The sequence below is a fragment of the Pristiophorus japonicus genome, chromosome 1 (assembly GCF_044704955.1).
Source record: "Pristiophorus japonicus isolate sPriJap1 chromosome 1, sPriJap1.hap1, whole genome shotgun sequence".
Taxonomy (NCBI): Eukaryota; Metazoa; Chordata; class Chondrichthyes; family Pristiophoridae; genus Pristiophorus; species Pristiophorus japonicus.
In genome coordinates, this window is record NC_091977.1 from 537,301,127 (window position 1) to 537,314,600 (window position 13,474).

Genomic DNA, 13,474 nt, shown 5'->3' on the forward strand with positions numbered 1-13,474 from the left:
ACCAACCCAGAAATCTGACTCTTGCTCCCACTTTACAGGACTCATTCAGAAACACGTGCTATTCAGAAAAGGTGCCGTGGCTCAATGGGCAATCACGCTCGCCTCTGAGTCAGAGTCCCACTCCAGAGAGTTGAGCACCAAAATCCAGGCCGACACTCCCAGTGCAGTGCTGAGGGAGTGCCGCACTGTGGGAGGGGCAGTGCTGAGGGAGCGCCGCACTGTGGGAGGGGCAGTGCTGAGGGAGCGCCGCACTGTGGGAGGGGCAGTACTGAGGGAGCGCCGCACTGTCGGAGGGGCAGTACTGAGGGAGCGCCGCACTGTCGGAGGGGCAGTACTGAGGGAACGCCGCACTGTCGGAGGGGCAGTACAGAGGGAACGCTGCACTGTCGGAGGGGCAGTACCGAGGGAGCGCCGCACTGTTGGAGGTGCCATCTTTCAGATGAGACATTAAACCGAGGCCCTGTCTGCCCCCTCGGGTGTATGTAAAATATCCCATTGCCACTATTTTGAAGAAGAGCGGGGGAGTTATCCCCAGTGTCCTGGGGCCAATATTTATCCCTCAACCAACATCACTGAAAACAGATTATCTGGTCATTATCACGTTGCTGTTTGTGGGAGCTTGCTGTGCGTAAATTGGCTGACGCGTTTCCCACATTGCATCAGTGACTACACTTCCAAAAGTAGGGGGTAAAGCGCTTTGGGACGTCCGGTGGTCGTGAAAGGCGCTATAGAAATGCAAGTCTTTTGTTTCATTCACTGTCACCAGACTCGTGGTATGCTGCATCAGAAACCTGCAGCTGAGCAGGCTCAGGCAGTCAATAGGCCAATAAACTGCTGCAATCGGGACTAACGCCTCGGACAGTAAATCAGGCATTCTCGAGAATCAGTTCAGAATTATTGCTCTCTAAAATCGCCCAGCTGCGCTGCAGATCATAAACTCAGAGAATTGTGCAGCCCAGGGAGGAGGCCTTGATCAAAATCGGCCCCATAACATCATACAGCACAGAAGGAGGCCATTCGACCCATCGTGCATGTGCCGTCTCTTTGAAAGAGAGATCCAATTAGTCCCACTGCCCCTGCTCTTTCCCCACAGCCCTGCTAATTTTCACACTTTCAAGTATTTACCAATTCCCTGTTTGAAAGTTACTCTTGAATCTGTTCCCACCGCCCTTTCAGGCAGCGCGTTCCCGATCACAACAACTCACTGCGTTTATAAAAAAAAAAAAAAACATTTTTCACCCCCCCACCCCACCTCCGGCTCTTCTGACAATTACCTTCAGTCTGTGTCCTCTCGTTTTCCCCCCCTCCTGCCACGAGAAACAGCTTCTCCTCGTTTTACTTTTGAATAGGCAAGAAATTCTTTGGGGCCGAAATTCAGGCACGCCAGCAAACTGACGCACATCGAGTTTTTAGCTGCTTTTACCGCTGGGATCCATGAGGCGGCCGTGCGATCGGTATTCAGGACTTTGACATTTTTTTTTTTTCAAAGTCCGCCCGGAAGTGGGCCACAGCGGGGGGGGGGGGGGGCGCGAGATCGACAGGAAGTCACGGTGAGGGGCTGAATTTGGGTCGGGACCGGGACTCCGCCGCTGTCAGTCGTCGGTGGTGATATCACGCCGCGCGCGTGTCACCACATTCTCGCCCCCTCCGCTAAAGGTGGGAGGATCGGGCATGTGTCAATCTTCGGGCCACCAGGGAGGGTTTGGGCCGGGCCGGGCCGAGAGCAGTGGGGGGGGTGGGGTGGGGGGGGGGGGGGTGTTGAATGCCAGGCTGCCCGTTGGCGGCCCGGCCGAACCCGGGGGGGGGGCAATATCTTACCGGCCGATCGGGAATTCGGCCGGCAAAAATAAACAGATGGTGGCAGTGGCGGCCCTTCCCCTCGAAGGGCCCACCATGCTGTCGGGGGCCGCACTCACTCCAGAGAAGGTGCGCCGACTGAGAACGCTGTCGGGGGCACCGCGCGGTGGGGCATCGATTTTACGACCTGAATTTAGGTTGATGCGTTTTTCAGATGAGGGAGAACGGCGGGGTGCGTGTTCTGACCACGCGGTTGCGGCGATCGTCGGCATCTGAGCGCAATCAGGTCCAGGCCGAAAAATCCCCGACCTGAATATGGGTCGGGGCGGCCAGTTGACCACAAAGCGGAGGCCACGGGATTCCGTCGCAAACGGGCGGTAACGGGTCTTTCCGAGACCCGGAATTGCGGCCCCTTTAAGCGTTAGAGATTTTGCAATAGACTTGTTCATTGGATAACTGTTCTCCAGCCTCTGGTTCGCCAACTGGTTATGGTATACATAATAACACAAGATATAGGAGCAGGAGTCGGCCCCTCGAGCCTGCTCCGCCATTTAATACGATCATGGCTGATCATCTACCTCAACTCCACTTTCCTGCACTATCCCCATATCCCTTGATTCGCTTAATATCCAAAAATCTATCGATCTCAGCCTCGAATATACTCAAAGACTGAGCCTCCACGGGCCTCTGGGGCAGAGAATTCCAAAGATTCACCACCCTCTGAGTGAAGAAGTTTCTCCTCATCTCAGTCCTCAATGGCCGACTCCTTATCCTGAGATTGTGACCCCTGGTTCTAGACTCCCCAGCCCAGGGGAAACATCCTCCCTGCATCTACCCTGTCACACCCTGTAAGAATGTTGTATGTTTCAATGAGTTCACCTCTCATTCTTCTACACTCTTGAAAATATCGGCCAAGTCTACTCAATCTCTCCTCATAGGACAATCCCCCGTCCTTAATGTTCCTTTTTTAAAGTAGTAAAACGTCCGAGCGCGCTTCACAGCAGCGTTACGTATAAAATTCTGACGGGACTGGTCGGACTGGATGGCCAAAAGCTTGGGTCAAAGAGCACGTTGGTTTTAAGGAGCGTCTTAAAGGAGGGGGGTAGAGGTTTAGGGAGGGAATTCCAGAGCTTAGGTCCTATCATCCTCATCGGCAGTCCCTCGGAATCGAGGAAGACTTGCTTCCACTCTAAAAGTGAGTTCTCAGGTGGCTGAACAGTCCAATATGGGAATTATAGTCTCTGTCACAGGTGGGACAGACAGTGGTTGAGGGAAAGGGTGGGTGGGCGGGCACGCTCCTTCCGCTGCCTGCGCTTGCTTTCTGCATGCTCTCGGCGACGAGACTCGAGGTGCTCAGCGCCCTCCCGGATGCTCTTCCTCCACTTAGGGCGGTCTTTGGCCAGGGACTCCCAGGTGTCGGTGGGATGTTGCACTTTATCAGGGAGACTTTGAGGGTGTCCTTGTCACGTTTCCTCTGCCCACCTGGGGCTCGCTTGCCGTGAAGGAGTTCCAAGTAGAGCGCTTGCTTTGGGAGTTTTGTGTCGGGCATGTGGACAATGTGGCTTGCCCAGTCCAATGTGGTCAGTGCTTCGATGCTGGGGATGTTGGCCTAGTCGAGAACACTGACGTTGGCAGATGAAGGCACCTACAACTATGACGGGTGGAACAGACACATTCTGTAACTAGAGCAATTGCATTTTTATCAAACTTAACTTTATTCTGTTTTATACTTGTATGTTCAAATTGTTTCTGTTTTCAGAGATACTGTATCATCTTCAGAGCAGGACCCTGCAGATTAATAGTCTTCACGTAAAAAAAAGTTTAGAACTTGTATTAATATAGCGCCTTTCATGACCACCGGACGTCCCAAAGCGCTTTACAGCCAATGAAGTGCTTTGAGTGTAGTCACTGTTGTAATGCAGGAAACGCGGCAGCTAATTTGCGCACAGCAAGCTCCCACAAATAGCAATGAGATAGTGACCAGATAATCTGTTTTTTATTGATATTAATTGAGGGATAAATATTGGCCCAGGACACCGGGGATAACTCCCTGCTCCTCGTCGATATAGTGTCATGGGATTATTTACATCCACCGAGAGAGCAGATGGGTCCTCGGTTTAACATCTCATCCGAAAGACGTCGCCTCTCGACGGTTCAGTGCTCCCTCGTACAATACAATGTCAGCCTGGAGTATAGGGTCCCTGGAGTGGGACTTTATCCCACAACCTTCTGACTCCGAGGCGAGCGCGCTGCCCTCTGAGCCACGATTGACGCGTGTAAATAAATAGTAAAATGCCGAGTGCATGCGTGGCTGTTCTATATTTATTGAACGAGTCTCGTATCTCGAGATTCTGAGGGGGCTTGACAGGGTAGATGTAGACAGGATGTTTCGAACTAGGGGCCATAGTTTCAGAATAAGGGGCCGCCCATTTAAAATGGAGATGAGGAGGAATTGCTTCTCTGAGGGTCGATAATGTGTGGAATTCTCTGCCCCAGAGAGCTCTGGAGGCTGGCTCATTGAATATATTTAAGGTGGAGATGGACAGATTTTTGAGCGATAAAGTCCGAGCAGTCATCGCCCCCACCGTACACAGTATCTTGGGTATGTTTGTTGCACCAGTTTGAGATGGAGGCGATGATGCTGGGTTTAACCCCGAGTATGTCTGAGACCAGTCGGACCAACAATTTCCCGTGTGTGGGGATGTCGAGTGTGGTTGATAAGTGTGGTGGCTGGTGTGCAACGGTCACCCCACGTTAAAAAAAAAAAAATCCACGCACAGGCATCTTCCACCCTTCAACATGTAGTTCGGGATCTGGAATATTAGGTCCTTCACTGAAACACCTGTGAACTCATCAATTTTTAGCGTGGGAAGCAAGCCATCCCTGATCAGGATACGGGGTCGAAAATTTCGGACTGAGATGAGGAGAATTTTTTTCACTCAGAGGTTGGTGAACCTGTGGAATTCTCTACCACAGAAGGCTGTGGAGGCCAAGTCACTGAGTATATTTAAGAGGGAGCTAGATCGATTTCTCGAAACAAAAGGCATCAAGGGGTATGGGGGGAAAGCGGGAATGTGGTGTTGAGATAGAGGATCAGCCATGATCATATTGAATGGCGGTGCAGGCTCGAAGGGTCGAATGGCCTACTCCTGCTCCTATTTTCTGAGTCTATGATACGAGGGGCCGCCTCATCATCATAAGCAGTTCCTCAGAATCGAGGAAGACTTGCTTCCACTCTTAGAATGAGTCCTTAGGTGGCTGAACAGTCCAATACGAGAACCACAGACCCTGCCACAGGTGGGACAGACAGTGGTTGAGGGAAAGGGTGGGTGGGGAGTCTGGTTTGCCGCACGCTCCTTCTGCTGCCTGCGCTTGGTTTCTGCATGCTCTCGGCGACGAGACTCGAGATGCTCAGCGCCCTCTCGGATGCACTTCTTCCATTTAGCGTGGTCATTGACCAGGGACTGCCCAGGTGTCGGTGGGGATGTTGCATTTTATCAGGGAGGCTTTGAGCGTGTCCTTGTAACGTTTCCTCTGCCCGTTGGCTCATTTGCCGTGAAGGAGTTCCGAGTATAGCGCTTGCTTTGGGAGTCTCGTGTCGGGCATGCGGACATCGTGGCCTGCCCAGCGGAGCTGATCGAGTGTGGTCAGTGCTTCATTGTTGGGGATGTTGGCCTGGTAGAGAACGCTAATGTTGGTGCGTCTGTCCTCCCAGGGGATTTGTAGGATCTTGCGGAGACATCGTTGGTGGTATTTCTCCAGCGACTTGGTGTCTACTGTACATGGTCCACGTCTCTGAGCCATACAGGAGGGCGGGTATCACTACAGCCCTGAAGACCATGAGCTTGACGATAGATTTGAGAGCCTGGTCTTCAAACACTCTTTTCCTCAGGCTATGAGTCTATGAAACGAGGGACAGCCGATGATGAAGATGATAAGCGAGTATTTCAGTAGAGGCTTTTTAATCAATTTTAGTCTATTTGCTCTGAGTAGACCACTTGCTTTGGGAGTCTCGTGTCGGGCATGCGAACCAAATAGCCTGCCCAGCAGAGCTGATTGAGTGTGATCAGTGCTTCAATGCTGGGGATGTTGGCCTGGTCAAGGACACTGATGTTGAGCACCCTCATCACCGAGAGCATGCAGAAATCAAGCGCAGGCAGCGGAAGGAGCGTGCAGCAAACCATTCCCACCTACCCTTACCCTCAACGACTATCTGTCCCACCTGTGACAGGGTCTGTGGTTCTCGTTTTGGACTGTTCAGTCACCCAAGGACTCGCTTCAGGAGTGTAGATTTGCAGATGACACAAAGGTTAGTGGGAAAGCGGGTTGTGTAGAGGACACAGAGAGGCTGCAAAGAGATTTGGATAGGTTAAGCGAATGGGCTAAGGTATGGCAGATGGAATACAATGTCGGAAAGTGTGAGGTCATCCACCTTCGGGAAAAAAAACAGTAAAAAGGAATATTATTTGAATGGGGAGAAATTACAACGTGCTGTGGTGCAGAGGGACCTGGGGGTCCTTGTGCATGAATCCCAAAAAGTTAGTTTGCAAGTGCAGCAGGTAATCAGGAAGGCGAATGAAATGTTGGCCTTCATTGCAAGAGGGATGGAGTACAAAAGCAGGGAGGTCCTGCTGCAACTGTACATGGTATTGGTGAGGCCGCACCTGGAGTACTGCATGCAGTTTTGGTCACCTTATTTAAGGAAGGATATACTAGCTTTGGAGGGGGTACAGAGACGATTCACTAGGCTGATTCCGGGGATGAGGGGGTTACCTTATAATGATAGATTGAGTAGACTGGGTCTTTACTCGTTGGAGTTCAGAAGGATGAGGGGTGATCTTATAGAAACATTTAAAATAATGAAAGAGATAGACAAGATAGAGGCAGAGAGGTTGTTTCCACTGGTCGGGGAGACTAGAACTAGGGGGCACAGCCTCAAAATACGGGGGGGAGCCAATTTAAAACTGAGTTGAGAAGGAATTTCTTTTCCCAGAGGGTTGTGAATCTGTGGAATTCTCTGCCCAAGGAAGCAGTTGAGGCTAGCTCATTGAATGTATTCAAGTCTCAGATAGATAGATTTTTAACCAATAAGGGAATTAAGGGTTACGAGGAGCGGGCGGGTAAGTGGAGCTGAGTCCACGGCCAGATCAGCCATGATCTTGTTGAATGGCGGAGCAGGCTCGAGGGGCTTGATGGCCGCCTACTGTTCCTAATTCTTATGTTCTTATGTAGGAGTGGAAGCAAGTCTTCCTTGATTCCGAGGCACTGCCTATGATGATGATTTCAATCGATTTTACACGTACTGATTTGTTTTAACTTTAACACCTTGATTTTAACATGAGCCTTGTTTTTTTTTTGCTGTTGCAGGGTCTGAAAGCGGCAGACAATGACCCCACAGCGCCCCCTTACGACTCGCTCTTGGTGTTTGACTACGAGGGCAGCGGTTCCACTGCAGGATCGTTGAGTTCGCTCAACTCCACCAGTTCCGGCGGAGACCAAGACTACGACTATCTGACCGACTGGGGCCCGAGGTTTAAGAAGCTGGCGGACATGTATGGCGGGGGCATCGATTGCTAGGACCTTTGTTTTTTTTTTGTTTTTTTTTTTGTTTGTTTGTCCGAGCGCAAGTGAAAACGTTGCGGGCTAAGAACTTCTCAAACGATTTATTCCCAGCGGCAAGAAACACACATACACACACGATTTAAATAAAACAACAAAAAAAAAGAGGCTAGGCTTTACTTTGTAGTCAACGAGCAGAAGCGCTTGTTGGAAAGCTTGGGTATAGGCTGCAGAGTACTTGCGGGATGATCAGTAAAACTGACACTGTTTTAAGACAAAAAAAATTGGTAATGAGAGCTCTGTTACACTTGAATTTCAAAGTACAGAAGCACTGGGATTTTATGTGCCTTTTTGTACACTTTTTTGATGATCTGAATGATTAGGTTTAAGTTACACGCTTTAACAGTAACTGTGACATTTTGAAGCGATAATCTCTCTTTCGCTCCCCTCTCCCCTCCCAAGTGAGAGACAATGAAGGTTGGTGGGGGGGGGGGCAACGCAGTTAGACAACGGTGAGCTTTTTCTCTGCTTTTAGTTTAAGTAAGATGCTAAAAATACCAAATTTTGGTAAAAGTACCATTTTTTTTTTTCTTTCCCCGCGCTAAGCGGGGAAGGTGCGTCGCGGATTCCAGTTTTGGCAGCACCGCGGCAAATTTAAGCGAGCTGAGAATTAAATCGAGGTGGTTGGTCACCAACGTTCCCGATTGGCCGGGTGTGTGTGTGTTCCGCACGGCGATGCGGAGCGAGCGCGTGCGCACGAGAGAAATTGACGGTGGCCGCGCAGCCCCGGAAAAATACTGAGCGGGGAACGTTGGCCTGTCGCGCCTCCTGATTTTGTGCCGCCGTTTTAATTTTTAACGTTTTTCGAAGCCAGATAAGAAATGGACAAATTAAAAAGAAAAAAAATGGTTTCATTTCAGCCTCAAAAAGTCGATGACTGGTACGAAAGTTTAGTATTTTTTTTTTTTCCTTCTCCCAAATCCATTGTATAAAAGGAAAGTGTACATAACGTTCAAAGACGTAGTCGACCCAAAACTTCAGAACATGTGTATAAAAGAAGAAAAAAAATAATTGAAAAAATTTGGGAAATTCGAATTAATTTTTTTTTTGAAATGCATGTTTTAATCTTTTCTCGCTACGGAGAAAGTATTGGCGGGGAAAATGCTTTTTGGAGAAAGTGATGTTTGGAAGAGTAGCTAGACCGATGAAGACGACGACTTTTTCTTTTTGTAATTCTTAAACTAGCACAAGTGTTTTACATCATTTGTACCAAAAACCAAGTGGGGTAGGGTAGATGCTGCAGTTGATAGTGGAACAGCTTTTTGAAGCGGCAATGGCGTTGGCCAGTTTTACTGTGTACCAGAATTTGCAGACGTTACAGCTCTGGCCCCGATTATAAATTAAAGGCTACTTTTTTGAATTTTTCGCTGGGCTTTTGACTTTCTTTCCTCAGCGCGCCTCGAGACTTGTCCATTCGTCCTTCCTCCTTACAGTCCCCGCGATCACTGCGTCAGTTACGGCGGATGTCTTGTCATGATGGAATGCGCTGCCTGACGAGAGCGCCAGATGCAGATTCGATCGTGGCTTTCAAAAGGGGAAGTTGGATAAGTGTGTGATTCTCAGGGCTACGGGGGGGGGGGGGGGGAAGGGGCGGTGGGGGAGGTACGGGGGGCAGTGGGACTGGCTGTGAGGCACTCTTGCAGAGAGCCGGCACAAACGTGATGGGCCGAATGGCGTCCTGTGCTGTAAGCATTCTGCGAATCTATGCGTGTGTCAATTTATGACTCCCGTTACTTGGCCCGTTGACCAAAAGCAGATTATACATTGACGGGCCGAATGGCCTCCTGTGCTGTAAGCATTCTGCGAATCTATGCGTGTGTCAATTTATGACTCCCGTTACTTGGCCCGTTGACCAAAAGCAGATTATACATTGACGGGCCGAATGGCGTCCTGTGCTGTAAGCATTCTGCGAATCTGTGTGTGTGTGTCAATTTATGACTCCCGTTACTTGGCCCGTTGACCAAAAGCAGATTATACATTGACGGGCCGAATGGCCTCCTGTGCTGTAAGCATTCTGCGAATCTATGCGTGTGTCAATTTATGACTCCCGTTACTTGGCCCGTTGACCAAAAGCAGATTATACATTGACGGGCCGAATGGCCTCCTGTGCTGTAAGCATTCTGCGAATCTATGCGTGTGTCAATTTATGACTCCCGTTACTTGGCCCGTTGACCAAAAGCAGATTATACATTGACGGGCCGAATGGCGTCCTGTGCTGTAAGCATTCTGCGAATCTGTGCGTGTGTCAATTTATGACTCCCGTTACTTGGCCCGTTGACCAAAAGCAGGTTATACATTGACGGCACGGACTCGATGGGCCGAATGGCTTCCTGTGCTGTAAGCATTCTGTGAATCTATGACGTGCGTGTTCCTGGGGGAAGCAGCCACTCACTCGGAGCAGAGACCCACAGCTTCTGCGCGTCACTTTTCCTTCCGGTGAGGACTCCAAATCTAGGTCGGAGATGCCCCCGACTGCCAATTCCACGAGGGAGGGAATCGGCTCCCGTGTTTTGAGTTTTGACTGGAGACCCGAGTGACGACTTGCGGAAAACCCGAGCGGCCAGAGGTTGGGTCGTTCTGTCAGTAAGCCATCAACGGGGGGGGGGGAAACGCCACTTCGTGACGTCTCCAGCGTTCGCCAGTAGACGCTTGGGCCAGACTTCGGTCTCCAGTGGATGCCAACATAGCTGTTTTTTTCTGCTTCAGCGATGTTACTTCACGGTGTGCAAAATTCAGTGTGCATTTTAATTAAAAAATGTATATTTGCTGGAATAATGCAGGGTATTTTTTTTTTTAGTAAGCCATTGGCAATCTGTGTCAGCGTACGTGTGTGTGTTCGTATCCCCAAAATTGCTCGGTCTTCAGTGAAACAGAGTGTGATTCGATTTTTTTTTTTTTAATCCAGGTGTTAAATTTTTGTGTCTATGCAATTTAACAGACTATTCCATTGCTGATTTTAAAAAGAAAATATTATTATTCATTTGCGGAATGTGGCTGGCATTCCGATTGCCATTTATTGCTTGTTGCTAGTCGCCCTAGAGAAGGTGGTGGTTAGCTGCCGCCTTGAATCGCTGCAGTCCGTGTGGTGAAGGTGCTGTTAAGGAGGGAATACAACCCCCTCAAGATGTCTGCGCTCCTCTAATTCTGCCGCCTTGAGCATCCCTGATTATAATCACTGCACCATCGGCGGCCGTGCCTTCAGCTGCCTGGGCCCCAAGTTCTGGAATTCCCTCCCTCAAACTCTTCGCGCCTCTCTCCTCCTTTAAGTCGCCCCTTAAAGCCTACTTCTTTGACTAGCTTTTTGGTCATCTGTCCTAATATCTCCTTGTGTGGCTGGTCTTCAAATTTTGTTGGATGGCACTCCTGTGAAGCACCTTGGGAAGAGAAAAAGGTTAGTAAAGATAAATGTAGGTCCCCTGCAGTCAGAATCAGGGGAAGTCATAACTGGGAACAAAGAAATGGCAGACCAATTGAACAAGTACTTTGGTTCAGTATTCACTGAGGAGGACACAAACAACCTTCCGGACATAAAAAGGGCCAGAGGGTCTAGTCAGAAGGAGGAACTGAGGGAAATCCTTATTAGTCGGGAAATTGTGTTGGGGAAATTGATGGGGACTGAAGGTCGATAAATCCCCAGGGCCTGATGGTCTGCATCCCAGAGTACTTAAGGAGGTGGCCTTGGAAATAGCGGATGCATTGACAGTCATTTTCCAACATTCCATAGAATCTGTATCAGTTCCTATCGAGTGGACGGTAGCCAATGTAACCCCACTTTTTAAAAAAAAGGAGGGAAAGAGAAAACGGAATTACAGACCGGTCAGCCTGACATCGGTAGTGGGTAAAATGATGGAATCAATTATTAAGGATGTCATAGCAGAGGTGACATGATAGGTCCAAGTCAGCATGGATTTGTGAAAGGGAAATCATGCTTGACAAATCTTCTGGAATTTTTTGAGGATGTTTCCAGTAGAGTGGTCAAGGGAGAACCAGTTGATATGCTGTATTTGGACTTTCAACAAGGTCCCACACAAGAGATTAATGTGCAAAGTTAAAGCACATGGGATTGGGGGTAGTGTGCTGACGTGGATTGAGAACTGGTTGTCAGACAGGAAGCAAAGAGTAGGAGTAAATGGGTACTTTTCAGAATGGCAGGCAGTGACTAGTGGGGTACCGCAAGGTTCTGTGCTGGGGCCCCAGCTGTTTACACTGTACATTAATGATTTAGACGAGGGGATTAAATGTATCTCCAAATTTGTGGATGACACTAAGTTGGGTGGCAGTGTGAGCTGCGAGAAGTATGCTATGCTGAGTGACTTGGATAGGTTAGGTAAGTGGGCAAATGCATGGCAGATGAAGTATAATGTGGATAAATATGAGGTTATCCACTTTGGTGGTAAAAACAGAGAGACAGACTATTATCTGAATGGTGACAGATTAGGAAAAGGGGAGGTGCAACGAGACCTGGGTGTCATGGTACATCAGTAATTGAAGGTTGGCATGCAGGTACAGCAGGCGGTTAAGAAAGCAAATGGCATGTTGGCCTTCATAGCGAGGGGATTTCAGTACAGGAGCAGGGAGGAGTTACTACAGTTGTACAGGGCTTTGGTGAGGCCACACCTGGAGTATTGTGTACAGTTTTGGTCTCCCTAACTTGAGGAAGGATGTTCTTGCTATTGAGGGAGTACAGCGAAAGTTCACCAGACTGATTCCCGGGATGGCGGGACTGACATATCAAGAAAGACTGGATCAACTGGGCTTGTATTCACTGGAGTTCAGACTTGATAAGGTATAAGGTATTGGTAAGGCCGCACCTGGAGTACTGCATGTAGTTTTGATCACCTTACTTAAGTAAGGATATACAAGCTTTGGAAGGGGTACAGAGATGATTCACTAGACCAGAGAAATGAGGGGGTTACCTTATGATAGATTGAGTAGACTGGGTCTTTACTCCTTGGAGTTCAGAAGGATGAGTGGTGATCTTATAGAAACATTTAAAATCATGAAAGGGATAGACAAGATAGAGGCAGAGAGGTTGTTTCCACTGGTCGGGGAGACGAGAACTAGGGGGCACAGCCTCAAAATACGGAGGAGCCAATTTAAAACCGAGTTGAGAAGGAATTTCTTCTCCCAGAGGGTTGTGAATCTGTGGAATTCTCTGCCCAAGGAAGCAGTTGAGGCTAGCTCATTGAATGTATTCAAATCACAGATGGATAGATTTTTAAGCATTAAGGGTTACGGGGAGCGGGCGGGTAAGTGGAGCTGAGTCCACGACCAGATCAGCCATGATCTTATTGAATGGCGGAGCAGGCTCGAGGGGCTAGATGGCCTACTCCTGTTCCTAATTCCTATGTTCCTATGTTGAGAGGGGATCTCATAGAAACGTTTAAAATTCTGACGGGTTTAGACAGGTTGGATGCAGGAAGAATGTTCCCAATGTTGGGGAAATACAGAACCAGGGGTCACAGCCTAAGGATAAGGGGTAAGCCATTTAGGTCCGAGATGAGGAGAAACTTCTTCACCCAGAGAGTGGTGAACCTGTGGAATTCTCTACCACAGAAAGTTGTTGAGGCCAATTCACTAAATATATTCAAAAAGGAGTTAGATGTTGTCTACTCGGGGGATCAAGGGGTATGGCGAGAAAGCAGGAATGGAGTACTGAAGTTGCATGTTCAGCCATGAACTCATTGAATGGCGGTGCAGGCTCAAAGGGCCGAATGGCCTCCTCCTGCACCTATTTTCTATGTTTTACTACGTTATAGGCGTTACATAAATGCAAGCTGTTGCTGCAGGATATAGACCCAGCGATTTGATATAATTCCTATTATTTTTTCCTTGTGTTGTGGCATGCCACCAAGATGGTTTATGGTACAGCGTGCACTGTTTATAATCATTGCAATCAATTTTAAAAATGACCCCATCCCTTCAACATTGGTTGCGGATCAATTCAAGAACATAAGAAATAGGAGCAGGAGTAGGCCATTCGGCCCCTCGAGCTTGCTCCATCATTCAATAAGATCTGATCATGGACTTAGCTCCACTTCCCTGCCCGCTCCCCATA

General features: G+C 48.8%; 1 protein-coding gene across 1 annotated transcript in view; it reads left to right on the forward strand.

Annotated features, from left to right (window-relative positions):
- Positions 1-8,781, forward strand: part of cdh2 (cadherin 2, type 1, N-cadherin (neuronal)) — a 312,706-nt gene extending 303,925 nt beyond the window's left edge. Inside the window, exon 17 of the mRNA XM_070888845.1 lies at positions 7,165-8,781. Within this exon, the coding sequence (XP_070744946.1) occupies positions 7,165-7,374 (210 nt within the window). The 3' untranslated portion in view covers positions 7,375-8,781. The remainder of the gene's footprint in view (positions 1-7,164) is intronic.
- Positions 8,782-13,474: the final 4,693 nt, after the last annotated feature.